This window comes from Nelumbo lutea, chromosome 7, assembly GCF_056320005.1.
Source record: "Nelumbo lutea isolate HS-2025 chromosome 7, American lotus-T2T, whole genome shotgun sequence".
In the NCBI taxonomy this organism is placed as follows: Eukaryota; Viridiplantae; Streptophyta; class Magnoliopsida; order Proteales; family Nelumbonaceae; genus Nelumbo; species Nelumbo lutea.
The window spans coordinates 3,470,725-3,491,984 of NC_142690.1; the positions used below are offsets into that span (position 1 = coordinate 3,470,725).

Sequence of the window (21,260 nt, forward strand, 5' to 3'; positions counted from 1 at the left end):
TATGATATGGAAAAGATATAATACCGAAAGAACAAATCACATACATGATAGCAATAAGGTATTATTTATCAAAATTCATGAGTAATTTTGATTGGTCAAAACTCTTTACATGCATCATAGATTTACTCATTAATAAGATATTATCAAATTTAACTTTTTAAGATTTGCACCAAAATCAAGATAAATATTCATTTTATAATAATATAATAATTAATTTTTTTTTTTTATAAAAATAGAAAGAGCTACACAAGAGAGAGGCATCTTAACCCCACGAATCACCCGAGATTAGCACCACAAAGGGAAAAAGACTTATTTGGATGGGAGACAGCTTCCTTGACCGAGAAGCTTTGCTGGTGAATTTTAATAAAAACCCACTTGATTAGTTTCCAATTTTATGATGTTGATTGATTGGTATCTTGTTTTTCCAACACCATAGTCGATCGGGTATTGAATTTTAAAGTTCGTTGACAAAGTATAACCTGAAAATGTACTACAGAAGAACATTCTATTTATTCTCCCCACACAGATGCGTGACTGCCATTACTTTAAGCATGGTGTACTCAGCTCTATAGATATGCGATCCATAGGAGTAGGAGGGATGACTGCCACATGGCGAATGGTTTTCTTGAGCTTCCTCAGTCACTGATATATCATTTTGTCAATCTAAATTTATGCAGTGTACACCAATGAGGTGTAATATAGACCATCTTTTTTGTTTTTATTTGTCCACTAAATATGATGCAAGAACTATACATCTGTCGTCCGGTGATGGCCCTGAGATACCCGAGTACATCTGTGTTTGTGTTCTTCCTTTTCCTTTTCCAGTACTCATAGGACCGGTACCAGAGAGCACAAAAGACAAAACAACAATTCGGATAGGATACCCATACATTGCATTCTTTCATTCTTTACCCCCCTGAAACTGAAAGAACCAACATGGAAAACAATCTGACAGCCCATCTAACCATAGTGAAAGCGCGAATAAAATAATGATCAACACCTGCTGACTTTCCAATAAATAAATACTTTGGAGTTAGAAACCAGCCCATCCAGCAGGTAGAGAAGCTTGCTTCCTTTCCACGCTCTTTGAGTCAGCAACGAGCTGAAAATTGAGCACTTGACCATATTGTGTTACCTGAGTGCTGGAGGGAAATTCCTTGAAACTCTTTGGTTCAAAATTCCATGTCTCGGGACCATGTCGCCCACTAGGTGATTGTTTATTCTGGTGGCCATTTGTTGTCCGAACCGATCTGGGACTGCTACTCTTTGGCGGAGTTTGCGGTTTGGTTTCATCGAAGAATGCCCGCCATGGCTTTGAGTCTGGGATAGGAGAACTGCTGGCAAGAATCCCTTGCTGGAGTTCCCGCACTGTTCCTTCGATCTTCTCCCTTTGCTATCAAAATGAATTAAGCATCACTCATTAGGACGTGAAAAGAAATAAAAAATAAATAACATTTTCCACTGAAGAACAATATCCATCACACAAGAACTGAAGTAAAGAATCATTACTGGAGGATTGCTAGACTGGCAGTTTCCAAAAGAATTTTGATTCTTCGAGGCTTCTTCATTTGGTACAGTTTTAGCAGCCAGAGCTTGCCTTAGCTCCTGAATCTCATGTTGCTGAGAACGGCAAATGGCAGAAAGCTTTTCATATTTGAATTTTATTTCAGCCTTTTCTGTGTTAGCTTGCTTTAACTGCTCCTTCAGCCTATCAACTTCAGCCTCAAATGCTTCTTCCTTCCCTGGTTTCTTCTTATTCTTATTACCACTATTTCCCAAGTCAAGTTTATTGGTATCAAATTCAGCAACAAAAGTGTTGAATGCCTCATCTTGGAAGGTAATTACATTACTGGAATTTGATACTTTTGTTGTTTTGGGCTCATGGCCTGTATCTTCCGAGAAAAATCTTATTTCAAAGTCCTTGGAAGGGACATCATCAAACCTCTTGAGGGAGACTCCACGTGGATTCCTGACAGAGCAGGTGCGGATGTTCTGCACTTTTGCAGGGCTAAAATTCTCAGCATGATGAAGTTTATCTGGATTCTGTCGGCCATGACTCATTGTTCTTTGAATATTTGATTCTACATGAATGGTCGGTTTACTCCTGTTCGCAGAAACATGTGAATCCTTTGCGTGCGGAGTGGTCCAGAATGACCCTAATGAAGACCCACCTCCACTTGCTGTGGAACTGAGGGATAAACCGGATAGTGGTGATACATTCTGAACCTGTTCTCTGGATGAAGGAGGGGGTGGAGGACTCCTCCGAGGCATTGCAGGAACCCTGTTTGTGTTTGCAGTATTTGAAATCCCTACTAACAACAGAATACATCAGACGGTGTGAACCAAGAAAAATCTATATTCTACAAATCAATTTAAATTTTAAAGCTCTCTTATTTGTGTGCATGCGTGTGTGAAAGAGGCTCTGCAGATTTATGAAGATATGCTCTCACCCTCACCATGGTTGGCAACAGTTGGTTGATGCATGCTAGGTGGTCTGTCTGGTAATGATTTCTGCAACTCTACAGGTAACAGCTGGTTAACACGAAACCAAACCTGCGACAAGGTAAAATACTTGTTTTCAATAAGCGGAAAAAAAAAATATAACCTAATACTACCATGGACACAAATAATCTAGAACTAACCTAGGTTCATGGAGATGAATGGGCAATCAAGCAAAGCCCTTGCCTGCGTGATGTCGGGTCTGGCATCTGGAGAAGATTGAAGCATGTCTTCGATCAGGCCTGTGATGGACGAGCTATACTTTGGTAAATCTGGAATGCGGTAATTTCCATTTAAAATTTGGAGCTTTGATTCACCATCGAATGCAAATTTGAAATAACAGATCCGGTAAAGGAGGCACCCAAGAGCCTGCAAAAAGAAAGATAACTTCAGTTCTCAATTATGTCTACAGATCTCAAGTTAACAGGAGAGCCACGGAGATCTAATTATTACCAGATTAATTTTGCACCAAAGTGAGGCCTATATGACTTACCCAAATGTCTACTTTCTCATTTATGAGTTCTCTTCGGAACAAGTCCCACATCTAACATCATACAAAAAGGAAAACATAGTTGTCATTTCACATTACCATAGCTTAGTATTAAATTACAAAGTTGGCCATCATTCAACCTCAGGAGCTCTGTAGGCAGGTGTCGTGTATTTTCTTATATTGTCTTCTTCAATGCCCATTTCTTCAGGCCTTTCAAAGCGCTTATGATTGGTTGACGTGCTGCCAAAATCACATAATTTCCACATGCCATTGGGCCCCAAAAGAAGATTCTCAGCTTTTAAGTCTCTGACAAATTCAATGAAGATAAATAAGTGGGAGCAAATTTCTTGGTAAAAAAGATTAAAGAAGGAAAAATCACAACTTGAAAGTTCTTTTTCCTTTGAAATGACTACAAAGGAAAAAAAGCACAAAACAGCAACATGGATATTGACTTGAAAACAACCTAGCACCAAGAGTAGGAACTAAGTATATTTAACTTGCCTCTATTTTGCTGAAAATTGAAATAAAAAAAAAGTAAAAAAGTAGTTCAATATATAGCTAACTTCTTCAGCACTCCTATATAAGGGTCATTTCTTGGTGCAATGTGATGAAATTTTTCTTCCACATATAAAAGAATAAAAAAAGAGAGGATTACAGGTCTTTAGTTTTTATAGACAAGTTATCCCTCACCCAACTTGATTCCACCTGCCATATGCATAGAATATTTATCCTTCATTATAAGGATTACTGGTTTTTGGTTTTTACAGTCTTTGAATGAACTAAAACCCAATTTGCTCTCTTTCTCTGCCATGTCTTCTGTTTTTGAACTCAAAATAAATTCTTTCTTTAATTCGTTCTCAAAGTTTCTTTGTAGGAGGGAAAAAAAGGAGATTGCCTTTATTTCTAATGACAAATGAAGACTTGTCCTGTCACAATTAAACAAGATTTCAGAATTCATCCAAATAATATCAATACCTAAAAATGACTGTTGTAAAGTAATTATATAGTTTCTGCAGATTTATAGCTTATGAGGTGGATGGATTTAGCCAAGGAAAGCCCTTGACCCTTAAGTTGAGAGAGGCTAAGGCCATAAATGCCCTCTTGAACAGCTTGTTCAGATGGATCCTGTGGTCAGCTAATGCATTGGCTGCCTTTCTAGATAGAGGAGGAATTGGAAGATAGGTTCTTGAGCGAGGGGCCCCAGGTCCAGGGTGACAGCTATAAGGGGCAAAGGACTTCTTTTTATTCCCATAGTACTTGTCATCTATTGCTATTGTATTGTCCACTGCTATTAGACTATTTTAATAGCAAGGGCCTCTTTCTTTCTCAATGATTCTAATAAAGCCCTTTTGATCATTCATTACTATAGAAATTTAGTGTTTACACAAAAGGCCGTTAAACAAATTATTTCATATGAATTACCTATAACCAGTGTTTTTGGGACCTAGGCCACTCACAAGTCATAAGTTACAGCCTATAAAGGGGGACGGACTGGGTCATGGATCAATGGTCAGACCACTGGATTGACCCAGTGACAAGTGATACCATAATAAAAATTGATAACATACAATTATGTATTGCATTATTTTATAAGTTATAATTATATGTAGTTTACATACATTTTATGGTTTGTTATGTTTAAGGTGGGGCTATTAGCTTGAATGGCAGAACAGTCAAGAGGTAATTTATGGCCATATCTGCTTTACAAGGGGTGCAATTTGCAAACCAGCTGGGGGTACAACACCTAACAATTGAGGGGGATTCCAAAGTGGTGGTGGGTTGGTTGAAAAATCCTGAAGAGGCTATGTTGGCGTTACAAGAATGAAATGAATAAATTTAGTTGGTTGACAAGGAATATGTTGGTCACTGTACAGTGGGTGGGGAGATCAGCAAATACTTTGTCAGATGTGTTAGCTAAGTAAGGGGTAAATAGGGAAGAATTGTTTTGGGTTCAGTTGTGATTCTTGCTTTTCTTTCCTAGTTTACTTGTAAGATTCAAGGAGGGGCTGCAGCTCGCGCCTCTCCCTGGGATGTTGTATGAACTCACTCTAAATCTGCTTCTGAATTAATAAATTTATTATCATTCATAAAAAAAAAAAAAAATTATGGCCATATCTGTGACCATGTAACTCTTCTGTGGTTCAAGTGCCAAACCCAAAAATGGGTAAAAAGTAGGCAATATAGACCATAGTTGTGAAACTCACCAACTACTTCTTAACCATACAACACAATACTAGGTTGTCAATCAAACAGAATGGTGCATTGAATGTATAAACAGTAAGAAAAACCATACAACATCTAATACTGAAGGAAATAAAAATTTGAAGTAAGAAATCTATTACCTATGAGCAATGGGTGGGGTTTGGCAGTGCATTGCAAATACAGCATTGCACACATCTCTGAAAATGGAAAAAATCTGTTTCTCCTCAAAATATCCACCTCCTCTGCTCTCCAATACATTAACCAGAGACTTTTCACAGAACTCCATAACAAGGAATGCTTCTTTTGTGCGGCCCATATCTAAAATAGTATGAGCCAGAAGTGCAACAACATTTGGATGTCCTCTGAGTGATTTCATCACCGAGATCTCCTTCATCACCAGCTCAATAGATTCGTCATCATTACATATAATGTGCTTCAATGCGTACTGCTTTGAAGAATGAATGGCATCACGAGCAAGGTAAACACAAGAGAATCCACCTTCTGCAATTGCATTCCGGATTTGAACCTTTATGTTGCCAACATCAATAGCGCGGCCTTCCAGCCCAGTATGTTCCCTTGGCATAAACTGTTTGAACCTCCACATGATTGAGATGGTGAAGACAACCCTGCATTTTGGCCAGATCATTAAAAATTCAAAGGAAGAATTTAAGACTTACTAGATAAATTTATGGAGTAGTTATAGAGGAACTATTCCTCTTAAGAACTTATCATAATAATGTTCTGTAAGCAAAGCCCTCATTGCGTATATACATACTCAAACCGACACTTAGAACCTCAAAAACGGAGATATTATTCTACGTGCAACTGCGAAATCTAAGGATATTATTCTAATATCTAATTGATATGCAAATCAAAGGAAAACGAGAAATTATAATTTTATAAAAGAGCTGATAAGCAATCAACAAACGATCGCTGGATAGCAAAGATCCTAACTTCTGATAAACTTCAAGATCAGATAACAGCGTTTGGTTCGTAAGATCACAGGTAGAATTCGGCCATTTACAGATCCGAAATATTACAAAGAAACTACAATTTCTGGGAAAATAAATAAGAACTTGGAAGCTCGGAACATCGTCTCAAAGCGTGGATTAAAAAGGAATAAAATAAGCAAAAAAAAAAAAAAAAAAAAATATATATATATCTTTATGAAAATAGAAACATACACTACATACCCACCTTTACGATCTGGATGGCCAAGCAAATCACAAACGCTATCTACCGGAGCTAGAAAGTCTGGTTCGGGTAATTAACCGCCTTCGTGATTTCAAGAAAAGAATATAGCATAATTCGACAATTTATAGATCTAGATCATGATTAAACACACAATTCCTTAAATGTAGCAATGGCAACATAGTAACAGCTCGAATCTTTACCTCAAAATGAAAACTTCAATAAGAAACCCGCGAAAATAAACATAGTAGAGAAGCAGAGTTCGTACCTTAAGGATCTAAAATCAGAACAACAGGAGAACCGAGAGAGAGAGGCAAACAAAAAGCAAAAAATGCGGCATTGAAGAAGCTGCGATGCTTGTTGGAAAGGCAAGATCCGGGCCTTTACGTGATCCAAAAGCCAGAATTTTGAGCTCTTTGATTCGCAGCTCTGGGATGAAGAAAGGAGGAAAACGAAGACGTGTCCTCTGAGAGAGAGAGAGAGAGAGAGAGAGAGTGGCAAAGACAAATGGAAGGGCGAGTATTTATAGTTAGCGTGAGGACGAGAGCTACGAAGAGTAGAGCGGGGTCGCAGACTCACACGAGCACGACGCGACGCGACCTTCCTGATGTCTTCGTGTCCCCCTTTTTTGACACTTCTATGGTCTATTTGTTTGTTTTCTTCTTTAATACAAAAACATAGCACTAAAAAACAGCTTCAAAGAAAGAGTTAGAATATGAAAAACACAGAGAGGGTTTCGGGTTTCCCAAAAAGAATGAGAAATCGAGAGATCGAGAAATGAACAAAAAGCTTGTATGGTTCGCTTGGGAAGAAGTTTTGCAGTTTAATTAATAGATAAATAAAGAGAGAGAGAGATGGTGATGGGCCGGACACCTCGTAACACTTGGGCTAAGAACCAAAGAAATATTGGTTCTACCTTCTTGGGACCGGATCCTGCGAGGCCATAGGGGGGACCATGGCTCCCTTTAGTCCCCTAGCTCCACACTTGGAATTGATCGAATCAATTATATCAGAAATTCTGTGATTTTGTCTTCATTAATAGTGCATTCTGATCTTTCTTACTCCGAATCAACACTTGAATTATTAATATATAAATAATTTACTATTTACGATCATTTTTAAGTTGTTATTAACATAGAATCGGGTCATATCTGATTATTCAGATTAATAATTAAGATAGTTTTGAATCTATGATTTTATCCTGATTAATAATGGAGATGGAACTAATAAATTCTGTCTCAAACCAGATCCAACCCGTTTGACAACCCTAATTGAATGTTCACCGGTTCATAGATTTTCAGTTGTTTGAAAGCGCTCGAGATGTTGCAGTTTGGACCGTTCGGTCAGTGAAATGGTTTATTGAAATTTAGGCTGAATTTGAAAGGAATACAGATGCAAATATATAAAGTGCAAAACCTTATATTTTATATTATTTTGTATGTATTTACATAGTAAATATTTGCATTTGTACTGCTTTCAAATTGAACCTTAATGGTTCTGTGTATTATGATGTTAAATTGGGCTGGGCCCTTTTATAATAATTACTCGAAAGCCATGATTAGATAGGCCCATTAAGAGGCTATAACATATAGAATTATAGATGACATCTCTACAAGTGTTGCGACCCCCAGTTTAAATAGGGGCACGCCAGTCCTTTGTTAATTATAAAACATCACGTGTTCTGATTTTCTATTTTCATCATTAGCGTGCCCATTATTTAATTCGGGTTCACAAGAAGGAAGTGGGAATTCTAAGGCTGTATTTGGTTTATAAAAAAAAAAAGAAAGAAACGGAAAGCCTGAGGGAAAAATCTTAAAGAATAAAGCAAACACAGGCACACGGCCTAAAAGAGAATAACATGATCTATTAAGACCATTTGATTCACATTTAATTTTTTGAGTCTTCATAAAACATTTAACCTTTATCCAAATATATGTATTAAAGGCTTAAAAACATATTTATTATGAATAAAAATCCAAATTGATTTTGGCTCAGTTGTAGGACCCACTGAATGATGGTTTTGTTTGTAGCACTAGAGGTGATCATGGCTTGACTGGCTTTGGGTCTGTAAACATTATAAGAAAAGTACCTAAAAAATGCTTATTGGGCCACTATTTTACCGGTTTCACTTACAGGTCCAATCCGAATCTGACAACACTGTTTTCTTTATAATTTTATTTTATTTGTCGTTTTTTTATATGCTTTACTAAAACCAAATTTGAAGTCAACAGACAAGAGGTATCACCGGTTGAACGAGTCTCTTTCACATATCAATGGTCTAATTATTATAAGTGGCTAAATGGGTGGGTGTGGCGGGTCTACTCATATGAGTCATCAGAATGCAAGTGACCCAAACCACATAAATGGGAGGTGCGGTGGGTCAACCTTCCCATGTGTTTTATAGGTTCTACTTCTACTGGTACTTTATTTTACTAATTTTATAGTCAAGTTTATTTAACTACTTCATATTACAGATTTCTCCCTATCACGTTATGTTCGGTTTGAAAGAGAGAGTAGGGAAAGGAAGGAAAATGCAGGGAGGCTTATACAAGATTTATAAAAGTTTTAGTGGTTGGTGCATGGTTCATCCTAAGCATAAGAGGAGACTGGGTTTACCTCACAAAAAAAGTAGTCTTCCATGGTTGACTCTTGACTGGCTGGAGACGGGATTTACTCTTAGCGAAAACCATGCCAACGTATTACAATATGATCTGTGTTGAACAGTCGACACATTTCAGATATGATGGATTTCAGTCTTATGGTGAGATGTATGGGTATAGATCATGTTAGGAAGCCAAGTTTAATTGGCTATAGGTTGTGGAAACAATGATAATAACCCGTGCCATGGTAAAATATATATAGCTTAGTATTGTCTTTAAGTATTTTTATTGTTTTTGACAATTGTTTAAAACTTCACCTTTTGACTATCGCGTTCTTGACATATAACATCACATGACCAATTTTTTTCAAAAATCTCAAAAATACCCTTAGAATCTTTCTCTCTTTCTCACACTCTCCTAATTTGCTTACACACGGTGGACTGTCAAATGTCAACTAAGCCATTGACGCCATTGCAACCTTAGGCAGTGGTTATTCTCTTTCATCTCTAGCTTTGGTTCTTCCCCTCTCTCCCTCTCTTTCTCACAGGAAACAGAACATTCTCCCTCTCCCATTCTCTCTCTCTCTCTCTCTCTCTCTCTCTCCAACTGGGGTTTGGCACAACTGTTGTCGGACTCCAACTGGAGTACATCGTGGCCTTTCTGCAAAGCCTATTAGGACTACGAGGTCTGACGATTGGGGACGTTCTTAGGAGCAAACCTGAAGAGATTGTAAAGGAGCTTGTTGAGGGGCTTTTTAGCAAGGGAAAACCTTTAGAGGCCATTAGACAGCAACTTGAGAGCAGCAACTGTGTATTGGAAATCAACAGAGGGGTTAGTTTGTTTTGGAGAGGTTTCTCCAGCAGAGGGGTTATCGAGAGTAGTAGGCTGGGGCTAGTTTTCATCTTTTCTTTCGGATTCTATATTTTTTATCTTTGTATGTACATTCTGTCGTTATTCACCTTCGAGAATTTTTTTTTTTTATCATCTACCAATCAAAAAAAGCAAGTAAAAAAATAAAAAAGAAATAAATAGTCTTAGAGAAAGGATGCAATGCCTAATGCATCTATAAATGAATTATTTTGCAAATCCATTGCATGTAGAAAAAGAGAACCTCATTTGTACAATATGAAAGTGGAATTCCCAGGTCAGATTGAAGACTTCTTACGCAGGAAATAGGAATTCCACCGCAATGCAACAAATAAGACCCTCCGTGGTGAAATTCGTAATAAGGTGATGATGATATAGAGAAAAAGAATTCAGAACAAACTCCAACAGAAAAAAAAAGGGTTAAAACAAACCCAATATTGTTAGATGAAGTTGATAAACTCGAGTCCACCTAGAGAAGAATCCCATCACACCATGAAGTGTATTCATAATTACCTCCAATTGGCTTCAAATTCACAGAATGAGAAAGAGAAAAACACAAGTTTACCTCAATCACAATATTTAAGATAAAGTCGTGCCTTTAGAGACAAATTTCACAGAAGATTTCGAAGCAACCAAACCAAATTCAGTGTAGGCAACGCAAAAATCATCACCCTAAGAACTGAATCACATTTCTCCATCCAAACTCTCCAGAATGAGTTGCTACGATAAAGGCAGAATGCCCAGAACAGTTGAGGAATTAACTATTTAATTGCTTAATCTTTTTTGAGATCGTAAGAAGCAATGAAGAATTCTTTAAGAAAGAAAAGATCAACTGTCTGGATGCTCGTTTCGCTTGAGATTGAGAACATAACAAATCTGAGCAGCAGTTGTTACTGTGATGCAGTGAAGATCGAGAACAGGGGACCAACGATGATTTAGGAGCCTAAATGTTGAATTGATACAAGTGTCGGGAGGGAAAAACAGATATGAGAAAATGGTGAGAAATCATTGGGAATTTGATGAAAAACAGAATGAATATCACCGCCGTGAGATCCCCTCCATAGCTGATTCGAGTTCAGGATTTGAAATGACCTGAGAATGACGCTGGTAGGAAATAGGAAGGGAAGAAGAAGAAGAGAGAAAGGGGAAAGAGGAAAGAAAGTCAAAACGAAAAGAGGGACAGAGGAGAATAGGAGAGAGGGGGAAGATTGAAACCAAAGTCACTACCTCTTGGTGTTGGGAGGAAGAAGAAAGTGAACAGTGCGATGACATTCACGTGTCTTCGCAAGGGAAAAAATATCTTTTCGTGTGTCTTGTTACGATTTAACGATGGTGGCGACAATTCTTAGAAACTGGTGTCTTATCGAAATAGAATTAGTCAATTTTCTAAACCTTAGGATAGTTTAAGAAATCTGCCCTAAATTAAATGGTTATAAGTTCTATAAAAATGATGAGGAAAATTATTATTGTTTTCGGAGCCTGTTGAACAGCTATGCATTTAGCTAATTCTTACAAACCAACTGAAGGGTAGGCCAGTTAGTGTCTTGGATGATTTGTCCCAATTGTGGTTCGATTTTGAATCCCGTTATTATCATCTTTATAAGAAAAAGAGTTGGCTGTGAACATTCTAAACTAACACGAGTTGCATCAAGTGTCCAGTTTAAGGGTATTACACAGAAACATATCAATGGAACATGAATCAAATATGCACTTTTATTCATTTACAATAAAATCATAAAGTACATCATTCTGATTGAAGCTAAGGGCATACAAAATTATTCAACATCAACCTCGCAGCACATCACACCTTTGCATTTTTATGAATGATAAAATCAAGTATAGGAGATGTTTTCTTTGGCTTAATGCAGGGCTGAAAGTGTAGTGAGCTTGGTGTTAGACGCATTCTGTGACCTTCGTAAAAGTGCTTTAGTAATGTGCTTTTATAAAAGTGCTTTTATAAAAATTCTTTCATAAAAGTACTTTCGTAAAAGTGCTTTTATAAAATTACTTTCATAAAAGTGCTTTCCTAAAAGTACTTCCATAAAGTGCCTTCATAAAAGTACTTCTATAAAAATGCTTTCGTAAAATTACTTTTGTAAAAGTGCTTTAATGTAAAAGTACTTTTGCAAAAGTTTTTTTGTTAAAGTGCTTTCGTAAAAGTATTTTTGCAAAAGTAAATATCTATGCCAACAGTTTTATAGGTAGAGTCTCTTCAAAGAATGAAATGAGCAAAATGGGGCATGATTACTTTTCATGCTGCAGGCTAGTCAATTTTTGTGCTATGGGACTGATTTTTCATTGTAAAAAGAATGTGGCCCTGTGCAAGAATTTTGTAACCAAACACTCTAATGTTATTCATTCTTACCTATTCTTGCCTAGAATGAACAAGAATTAAAAGAATAAGTCACAGAGTAGTGAATATGTTGGAGGGAGATTCAAAATTTCAAGAATCTTCCCTCTCCCTCCCTTTTGTTTTGGTTTTGCCTTTTTTTATCTTTCCCTTCTATTGCATGTAGGAGACTCTTGTCCCACATTGCTTGGGAAAAGAATTAGCTTTGAGTATATTACTAGGACTGCTCTCTCTATGGGTAGGGATCGATATGAGCAGAGCAATATATATCTATACATGCATGTGAGTGGGGTTGGGGGTATTCCTCATATGTACGTGTCAAGCCAAGCTGGGTCAGGTACAAGTATGCACGCATTACACTAGATCACTTTTTGCCTTTGATCGGTTTAAACCGTTTTGATTTTTGAATTTTAAAGTTAGTTTGAAATGTTTTTTTATCTTCTTCTTGTGCCTTGTTGCATTGTTCTAGAGAGACACTTCTCTCTGTAAAGACACATCTGTATTCATTCGAGTGACTGAGAACACTCTATAAATAGAGTGGTGGTTGACCCAGTGTTACACCAACAAATTCACTGTTTTGTTTGTCTCTTTCCTGAGCATAATTTCTAAGTGGTTCATGGAGGTCTAGTAAGCATGTGCACGTCTACCAATGGCCTGTGGGCAGTTTTATCTTGGTGACCGATTTGCAATCACCCAAATGCACCCTAGGGGGAAATGCGGTTTTAAGGAGAGTGACCAAGTGGCACGACTCAACCCACCATTCATTATAACCCTCTGCTTTGCCTTCACGTTCTGCAACATTATTGACATTTTGTTTGGAAAGCTTTTATCGATAAGTTCCATTATGCTTTATTTGCATTATTTATCCAACAATCTTAAACCACATTTATAGAACCTATCTCTACTAACCCCATCATGAGAAACCATATACTGTCAACAATTCCCGATTTCTCAAAGATTGAACCATTCAATAGAACCAATTACAACCGTCGGAGACAATGCCTTCTGTTTGCCTTAGAACAGTTAGGGGTAGCTTGCTTTGACTAAACCAAACCCACTGAACATGGAAGAACCAACCAGTTTTGTTGTTGCAGAGCATTGGATCACTGCCGACCACCTCTACAAGAACCACATTTTGAATTGCTTGTCCAATGAATTGTACAATATCTACTACTCATACAACTTTGCCCATGAAATTTGGAATGCTCTAAACAACAAATATGCTTTGGAAAATGTCATTGCCAATTTCTACATTTTACCATGAAAGAAGACATAGATGTGACTTTCCAAATAGATGAGTTTTAGGTGCTTATGGAAGAACTAGCAGAGGAAGGCATGACACTACTAAATGAGTTTATTGCCAGTTCTCTCATAGAGAAATTGCCACATACATGGAATTATTTCAAAATAAGATGCACAAAAGAAAGGACACTACTTTGGATCAAGTAGTGGTATGAAGCAAAATAGAAGAAAAAAATAGAAAAAAAAATGAAGATGAGAAAAATCAGATTTTCAAAACCAATCTAGTAGAGGAAATGGCTACAAAATTAAAAAAGAATCTAAATGTGAAAAATGTCAGAATTTCAAGAAGTAACAAAAGAAAGGAAAATGCTATGTATGTGGCAAATTCGGGCATTACAAGAAGGATTGTCGTTACCGAAAGAAGAAAGACTTTGGGAAACTAAAGGTCAACTTAACTAAAAATGTCATTGCAACAATGATTATTGATGAAAACTTGGTAGATAAACAGAAGGAGTGGGTATTGGATATTGATGTTACCAAGAACACATGTGGAGACCGTCACTCCTTCTACGAGTACACAACTCTAATTGAAGGAGAGCAAGTCTTTATGGAAACTTACAAACTTCGAAGGCCATTGGCAAAGGAAAGGTGCTCCAAAAATTGATTTCGGGAAATATCTTGATACTGAATGATGTGCTGCATGTTTTAAAAAATTAGGAGAAACTTGGTATCGGGTGCACTCTCAACAAAGTAGGACTAAAGCTCACATTTGAAGCAAACAAAGCCATGTTAACTAAAAATAATGTATTCATTAGAAAAATATATAATATTGATGGATTATTCGTACTAAACATTTATGATATTATTATAAGAATGACTCTTCTTCTACTTATATTGTTCAATCTTTTGATATTTGGCATGCTAGGCTAGGACATCGTAGTGCTTCTTATTTAAAATGACAATGCAAATTAGGAGTTTCAAATGTTCCTATTAATTTTAAAAGTGAAAAATATCAAGTATGCATAAAAGCAAAATTCACTAAAAAATCTCATAAAAGTGTAAAAAGAGAAATTGGATTACTACAACTTATACACAACGATCTAAGAGATTTTATGTTTCATGAAACTAGAGGAGAAAAAAGATACTATATAACATTCATAGATGACTTCTCTAGATATGCAAAAGTTGTTTTACTTAAATCAAAAGATGAGGTTGAACATGCTTTTATAACATATAAGACTTAAGTAGAAAATCAGTTAGGAAAGGAAATAAAAAAACTTAGAACAGATAGAGGGACTGAGCATGATAAAGAAACCACATGGAAATTCATTGAAGAAAATGAAATTATAAATAAAATCATATCCCCTTACCAACCGGAATCTAATGAAGTTGTAGAAAGACTCAACAAAACATTAAAAGAAATGATGAATGCTATGCTAAGTAATTCAAGTGCACTTTTAAACTTGTGGAGGAAAAGCAATCCTAACGGTTTGTCACCTGTATAATAGAATATCACCTAAGAAGAAATGACAGATACCTTTTGAATTTTGGCATAATAGGAAACCCAGTTTAAACTACTTAAAAGTTTGAGTTGTTTAACAAAGATTGGAATACCTGAACTTAAAAAGAAAGAAATTGAGACTGGAAACTTGTGATTGTGTATGCATTGGATATACGCAAAATAGTGCAACTTATGAGTTCCTTATAATTAAAACTATTGATAATGTTGTAGAGTGTAACATAATAATTGAATTCTTTAAGCATATTTTCTATGGAGAAAAGAGATAATAAATAGAGAACCTCCCTAAGTCCGTAATTGAAACCAAGAATAAGAGTTGAATGCTCAAGGAAACAATACTTCAAACAAAAAACCTAGATTTAAGGAGAAATAAAAGACAAAGGAAAGAAACAAACTTGGGTGATGGAATGTTTACATTTATGGTGGACAAAGACTTAGTAACTAGGGGTAACTACAATATATTCGAGCTCGACTCAGCTCGGTTTGAACCAAGCTGGAATGTTCACATGTCTAATAGTCTCCACTATTGTAGGAAGAAAGAGCAATAGCAAGAAACTTGTGGTGAGGTATCTGTAAATAGTAGATGTTGTTATGCAGCTCTCATTCACTCATCACATTGTGAGAGACTGGGTCCTGTATCACACAATATTCAAAAGAGAATGATACTATACAATCTAGTTGAGATGCTAATTAGTTGATAGATAACAAATTGTGTTTGGCACATAAAGAACATCCATGATGATCAAACCAGATTGAAGGAGCAAAGAACCTCTATGAGTAGCATTCAAGGTTGATCCATCAGGTAAATGTATTAAAGGTTGCATAGTCAGTGGTTTAGGATTTAGTAGTAGATCCTTGTTGGAGGTCATGTGATTGGACTCTCCACTGTCCAAGATCCAAGTGTTCAAACAGTTGAGGGAGGAATTCTTACCAGTCATATTAACCACGACCAAATGTGCCTTGGCAGAGTTATTGGTGAGAATTCTCAAAAGTTGAGCATACTACTCCTAAAGGAGGTCTACTATTGAAGTTGATTTTGTGCATGTGAGAGGGTTAGATTACACACAATTTGTTGTAGATTGATTCTTGGGCGTTTTGCCTTTGTTCCACCCTCCAGATAACCGATTAACTCGTAGCAACGTTCTTTGGTGTGACATTGTTTCTTGCAGTGATCACATTTATACTTTGATTTGGAATTGTTACGAGTATTTGGTTGTTTCAATGAAGTATGGAAGTCAATAACACGATTTATGCTTGGTAAGGGATCGGAAGCAAGAATACTAGATTGAACATTGTTGAAATTGTTACTCAAGCCCATCAAGAATTGATTCAACTTATCTCTTTCGCAGTCTGAAATTATTTCCTTAGCAACGTCGTAGGTACATTTGGGAATTTGTGCTAATGTCATGAAGTTGTTCCAGAGCCCTTTCAACTTTGCAAAATAAGAGGCGACTAAGTCTTCTCCTTGGTGAAGAAACGAAATATTTCTTTTCAACTCATAGATTTGCAGGGCATTGCTCTGAGTGAATCTTTCTTAAAGATCATACTAGATCTCTCTCGCAAATTTAGTGTAGGCCACGCTCTGGTGTAGCTCACGAGCAAGAGATTTAAAAATCTAGGAGACGACCATGGAATTGAATTTTGACCACGATCGATCTTCCACTGAACCAGGAGCAGGTCTCTAGAGTGACCCGTCCACAAAACCATACTTATTCTTTGCCTTCAAAGCATTCCTCATGGCTCATTGTCATGTAGAACAATTGTCCCCAATTAAGGGACACGATACTAGAATCGCCCCAGGATGGTTTGAGGGATGCAAATAGTATGGTGAACTTGGATCTTGATGATTAGACATAATGAGATTTGTAGGGGAATTTGACAAGAATTCAAGTAGTAATCAGGAACAGAGACAAGGAAGTGGGGGCTTACAGTAGAGACTCCACACAGAGGCTTGGAGTTGGAGTTTGGTGAGTTTGAGTGTTGGCACCACGTGAGGTGCGATGAGTTTTGGCACCACCATGGAGTGCAATGAGTTTTGGTATTGACTTGCGATGAGGAAACTCAACTGGTGTGGAAGTGTGATAAGACACAAGCGACTATAAGGACCACGCGCTTTGATACCATGCAAATAGTATGGTGAACTTGGATCTTGATGATCAGACATAATGAGATTTGTAGGGGAATTTGACAAGAATTCAAGTAGTAATCAGGAATAGAGACAAGAAAGTGGGGGCTTACAGCAGAGACTCCACACAGAGGCTTGGAATTGGCGTTCGGTGAGTTTGAGTTTTGGCACCATGGTGGGGTGCGATGAGCTTTGGCACCACCGTGGAGTGCAATGAGTTTTGGTATTGACATGCGATGAGGAAACTCAACTGGTGTGGAAGTGCGATAAGACACATGCGACTGTAAGGACCGCATGCTTTGATACCATGACAAAATGAGACAAACAGATGAACTGGAATGAAAGAGGATTTTGTACTTCCTTTGTTTTCCAATATATATATTACAGTCGGTGGTAGTGTAACCACTTGTCAATTTATTTTCCATATGGGCAAGATTAGTTACAACTGATTTGTCTTTCCTAACATAGGGGAGGGGGAGGGGGACTAGACCCTAAAAACCCCTAATTTTGATTGCTATAACTTGTCTTGTACGTCTGAACTGAATTTTGTCATTTGTCTATTTGAAGTATGATAGCTATTTCTCCTTGGAGATGCAAATCGGTCAAGTTCATGTAGAGATATTCTTTGAATATTTGATGGAGTATGGCGTGGGGAGAGAGATGTGACTTTTTATCATATAAATAAATGAAAAAAATTAGATAAATTACAAAGACCCTTTGATTTCTGTGGTAGGGTAACCACTTGTCAAATAGACAAATAGACAAATGACAAAATTCAGTTCAGACGTACAAGACAAGTTATATCAATTAAAATTAGGGGATTTTATGGTTCAGTTTCCCCTACCCCTCCCCCTCTATTAGGAAAAATAATCCAATTGTAACTAATCTTGCCCATGGGGCAAACAAATTGACAAGTGGTTACCCCACCATGGAAAAATTTTATCTATTGGGGGCCAACAACCTATCCTGTGGAGAGAATTTTTGAGAATGCCATACTATCATCAGAATGGGTAAATTAGTAAATACATGTTAATTTATTTTTACTAAAAATCAAAGTATGGGCATGAATAGGTGAATTACGCAAAGTTAATCCATTATCACTGTCGATTTGCTTGCCATGTGGGCAAGATTAATTACAACTGATTTGTCTTTCCTAACATAGGGCGAGGGGGTAGGGGAGATTGAACCATAAAACCCCTATCTTTGATTGCTATAACTTGTCTTATGCATCTGGAATGAATTTTGCCATTTGTCTATTTGATGTATGATAGTTATTTCTCCTTTTGAGATGCAAATTGACCAAGTTCACGCGGAAGTATTCTTTGAATCTTTGATGGAATATGGCGTGGGGAGAGAGATGTGACTTTTTATCATATGGGTCAGTGACAATTATGTTTTAACTTACAACTTCCATTTTGCAACAAAGACCTCCTCCATTAGAGTTTCACCAACTTAAAAAAAAATTCCGATTTTTTTGTTTAATTTCTTTTAAATCCTCAAAATATCCTTTTATTATTTATTTGAAGAATTTATGATTCGATTAATTTTCTAAATATAATACTAAAGTACTCTTAATTACTCTAATAGATTATTTGGAATTTGGTTGGATTTAATATTTAGATGAAATGGTTGAAGTTTATTTTTTATAAATATAAATTTAAGGTTTTGTTTGGTTTTTCTTGATTTATTGGAGAAAAGAGTGAATACTTTTTATCATGGTTTTCAAAACTGGATTGGACCGGATGGTTGGACCAGAAAACCAGGAACCAGTCACTTGATCGGTTCCGTTTTTCCCCAAAACTGGATTTTCCCAAAAACCATTGGTTTTGGTCAGCAAACCACTGACCTTGGCGGTTACCTGTTCGAACAGTTTTGATCGTTTTTTCATTTCCATTATCACTGTCGATTTGTTCTCTGAGTCAGTTTTAAAAACCTTGCTTTTTATATTTTAAGATACATTCATGTATGTGAAATGAAACAAGAATTTAAAGATACTCATTTTTCTATGTCATCGAAGTAAAACAATTCTTATTATTTTAGCTGGTTTTGTTTGGAGAAAATGGATGTAAATTTGGGTCAATTACAGTTTAAGAGAAAATGATGAGGAAAAGAAAAATAAGGAAAGTTGAGGTGAGTATTTTGGTAATTTAATGCATTCCATCATCTAAATTTATGACTAGGGGGTATTTGTCGCAAAGTGAAAGTTTAAGGAGTCTTGTTGCAAATAAAAATTTAGGGGGTAATTGTCAGTAACCTCATAGTACAAGGGGGTCTTTATAATTTACTCTTATTTAAAGCATCATTAAGGTTTTTGACAAATACTATAAACATCTCTAAGGGATTATAGCTGATAGCTGCAACTTTTGAGTTCTAATATCAATAAAGATAATCCTTTTAATATTATTTCTAAAATATGTTAATTTTTTTTTAAAATATATCAAATAAAGGCAAAAACATTGTTCATCTTCTTCCTTTTCAAACCACCGAATAAATTTCTCTCGACCAATATACATGTTTCTGGGACACCTGAATCGAGACCTCGTCCACTTCAATCCTCACATTTCCCCTGAACTTCCACTTCAATTGCTTAATCTGCAATACCCTTTTCCGATTGACACTGAAACAAAGCTTGGGCTCATTGTCACTCATGCTGCAATCACTGACAACACCTGGTTGGGCTTCCCTATTTTGGTTCTACTATATGCTTCCCTTTGAGAATCACTGACAAGAAGGGTCAATGACGACGGCAATGTAGAACCCAGATTGGGGTTTGGGGCTGAAAGCGACGAACTTGACTATGGTGAGATCCTAGTAGATTTCTACCTTCTTCTTCGTCGAATTAGCATTGCCGGAGGTGAGCGGAGCGATGACAACAACATTGGTGGATGGTGGTCATTGAGGTTTGAGAGGCTAGGGCGAAAGCAAGATGGAAAGAGCCAGAGGAAGAAAATGAATAATGTTTTTGCCCTTATTTGATATATTTTTAAAAAAATTAACCTATTTTAAAAATTATATAAAAGGGTTATTTTTTTGATATTAAGGCCCAAAAATTGCCCTTTCCAGCTATAATTAGGGTGGCAATTTTTAACCCAACCCACTGAACCCACCGAACCCGCCCATTTACTTGGCGGGTTGTGCGATCAACCCATCACCCAATTGGGTTGGGTTGTGGATAACCATTGGGTTAACCATTATAAACATAAGTATTAATTCCTTAGCATTTTTTTTTATTTTTTTCATTTGAATTAAATAATTTATAATTAATGCATTAATTTTCTATTAATAATTGACTAAATTTAGTTTTGTCTTGAATCAATACACTTCACCCAACATAAATCCTAATCAATTTGACTCGAGTTCGGACCAGTTCAACGCGATCTGACGCAATCTAGCATATATTGATCTGGGTCAACCTGAATCCAAAATAGACCTCGGGCAGGATGGTTCGGTGCCGTGTGCTTTGTTCGATTTGGGCCGTCAAGTACAAGTCAATCCAGGTCGACCCGAATCCAAAATGGTTTTGGGTGGGATGTTTTGGCCTCTGCGCTTTTGCTCGATCTGGGCCGCCCATCTGACCAATATCTAATGACCCGACTTGAATCTGGATAGACCTGATTTTACTACATTGACCCGCTTTGGTCCCAACCCCGTGTACAAACCTGATATGGTCCGCTCCAAGTCAATCCACCATTGATCCATATCTAAACGGTTCAACCACCGTTGAACCTAAGTGGTTTGGTCAAACTTGGAATTCGAATATAGTCAAATGGATTCGCTACTTGTGTAAAAATAATATGCATGCAATGTGATTTGAACATTCACCACTTCTATAAATAATAACTACAATAACCACCAAGCTACAGCCAACTTATTTAATAAGAGAGAGAGTTTGTTTTTTAAGTTCATAAATATAAGATTAAATGGGTTTGGACAGATTGGATTGGGTTAAAGTGAGTTTGAGTTAAACCCAATCCATTTAATTTTATATAAATGGATCATTAATGGATTAACTGATTAAATGGATTGGATTAAAACACAACCCAAACCAAACCCAATCCGCCGGTTGCCACCCGTAGCTATAATCCCTTTTCAAAACCAAGTGTCCGTAGGGTTCATAAATTCACTTTATGCCATGTCTTATCATTAAATTGGTCAAAATGACTCTTTCACCCTTA

The 21,260-nt window shown here is 36.7% G+C and overlaps 1 protein-coding gene across 11 annotated transcripts; it reads right to left on the reverse strand.

Annotated features, from left to right (window-relative positions):
• Positions 1–692: 692 nt before the first annotated feature.
• On the reverse strand, positions 693–7,185 carry LOC148844678 (uncharacterized). 11 transcript variants are annotated; one of them, XM_088956318.1, is made up of 9 exons: positions 6,651–7,185; positions 6,389–6,515; positions 5,332–5,817; positions 3,130–3,295; positions 2,993–3,043; positions 2,686–2,868; positions 2,451–2,553; positions 1,510–2,309; positions 693–1,393 (listed from the first exon to the last, which is right to left on the reverse strand). In XM_088956318.1, exons 3-9 carry the CDS (start codon positions 5,793–5,795, stop codon positions 1,034–1,036), a joined length of 2,127 nt encoding a protein of 708 aa, XP_088812444.1. In that variant the 5' UTR covers positions 5,796–5,817; positions 6,389–6,515; positions 6,651–7,185; the 3' UTR covers positions 693–1,033. The 11 variants fall into 11 exon arrangements, with proteins under 11 accessions (XP_088812444.1, XP_088812446.1, XP_088812440.1 ...); XM_088956320.1 differs by having other exon boundaries at positions 2,457–2,553; positions 6,389–6,466; positions 6,651–6,877; XM_088956314.1 differs by having other exon boundaries at positions 1,510–2,312; positions 6,651–6,781.
• Between the last annotated feature and the right edge of the window lie 14,075 nt (positions 7,186–21,260).

Bases quoted from the DNA above. Each gene is read 5' to 3' on its own strand.
- LOC148844678 (XM_088956309.1), bottom strand. From the start codon at position 5,837: ATGATCTGGCCAAAATGCAGGGTTGTCTTCACCATCTCAATCATGTGG. The intron at 2,869-2,992 runs GTAAGTCATATA...TTCTTTTTGCAG, and splicing joins ATGAGAAAGTAGACATTTGG to GCTCTTGGGTGCCTCCTTTA. The intron at 2,313-2,450 runs GTGAGAGCATAT...TTCTGTTGTTAG, and splicing joins TGTTGCCAACCATGGTGAGG to TAGGGATTTCAAATACTGCA.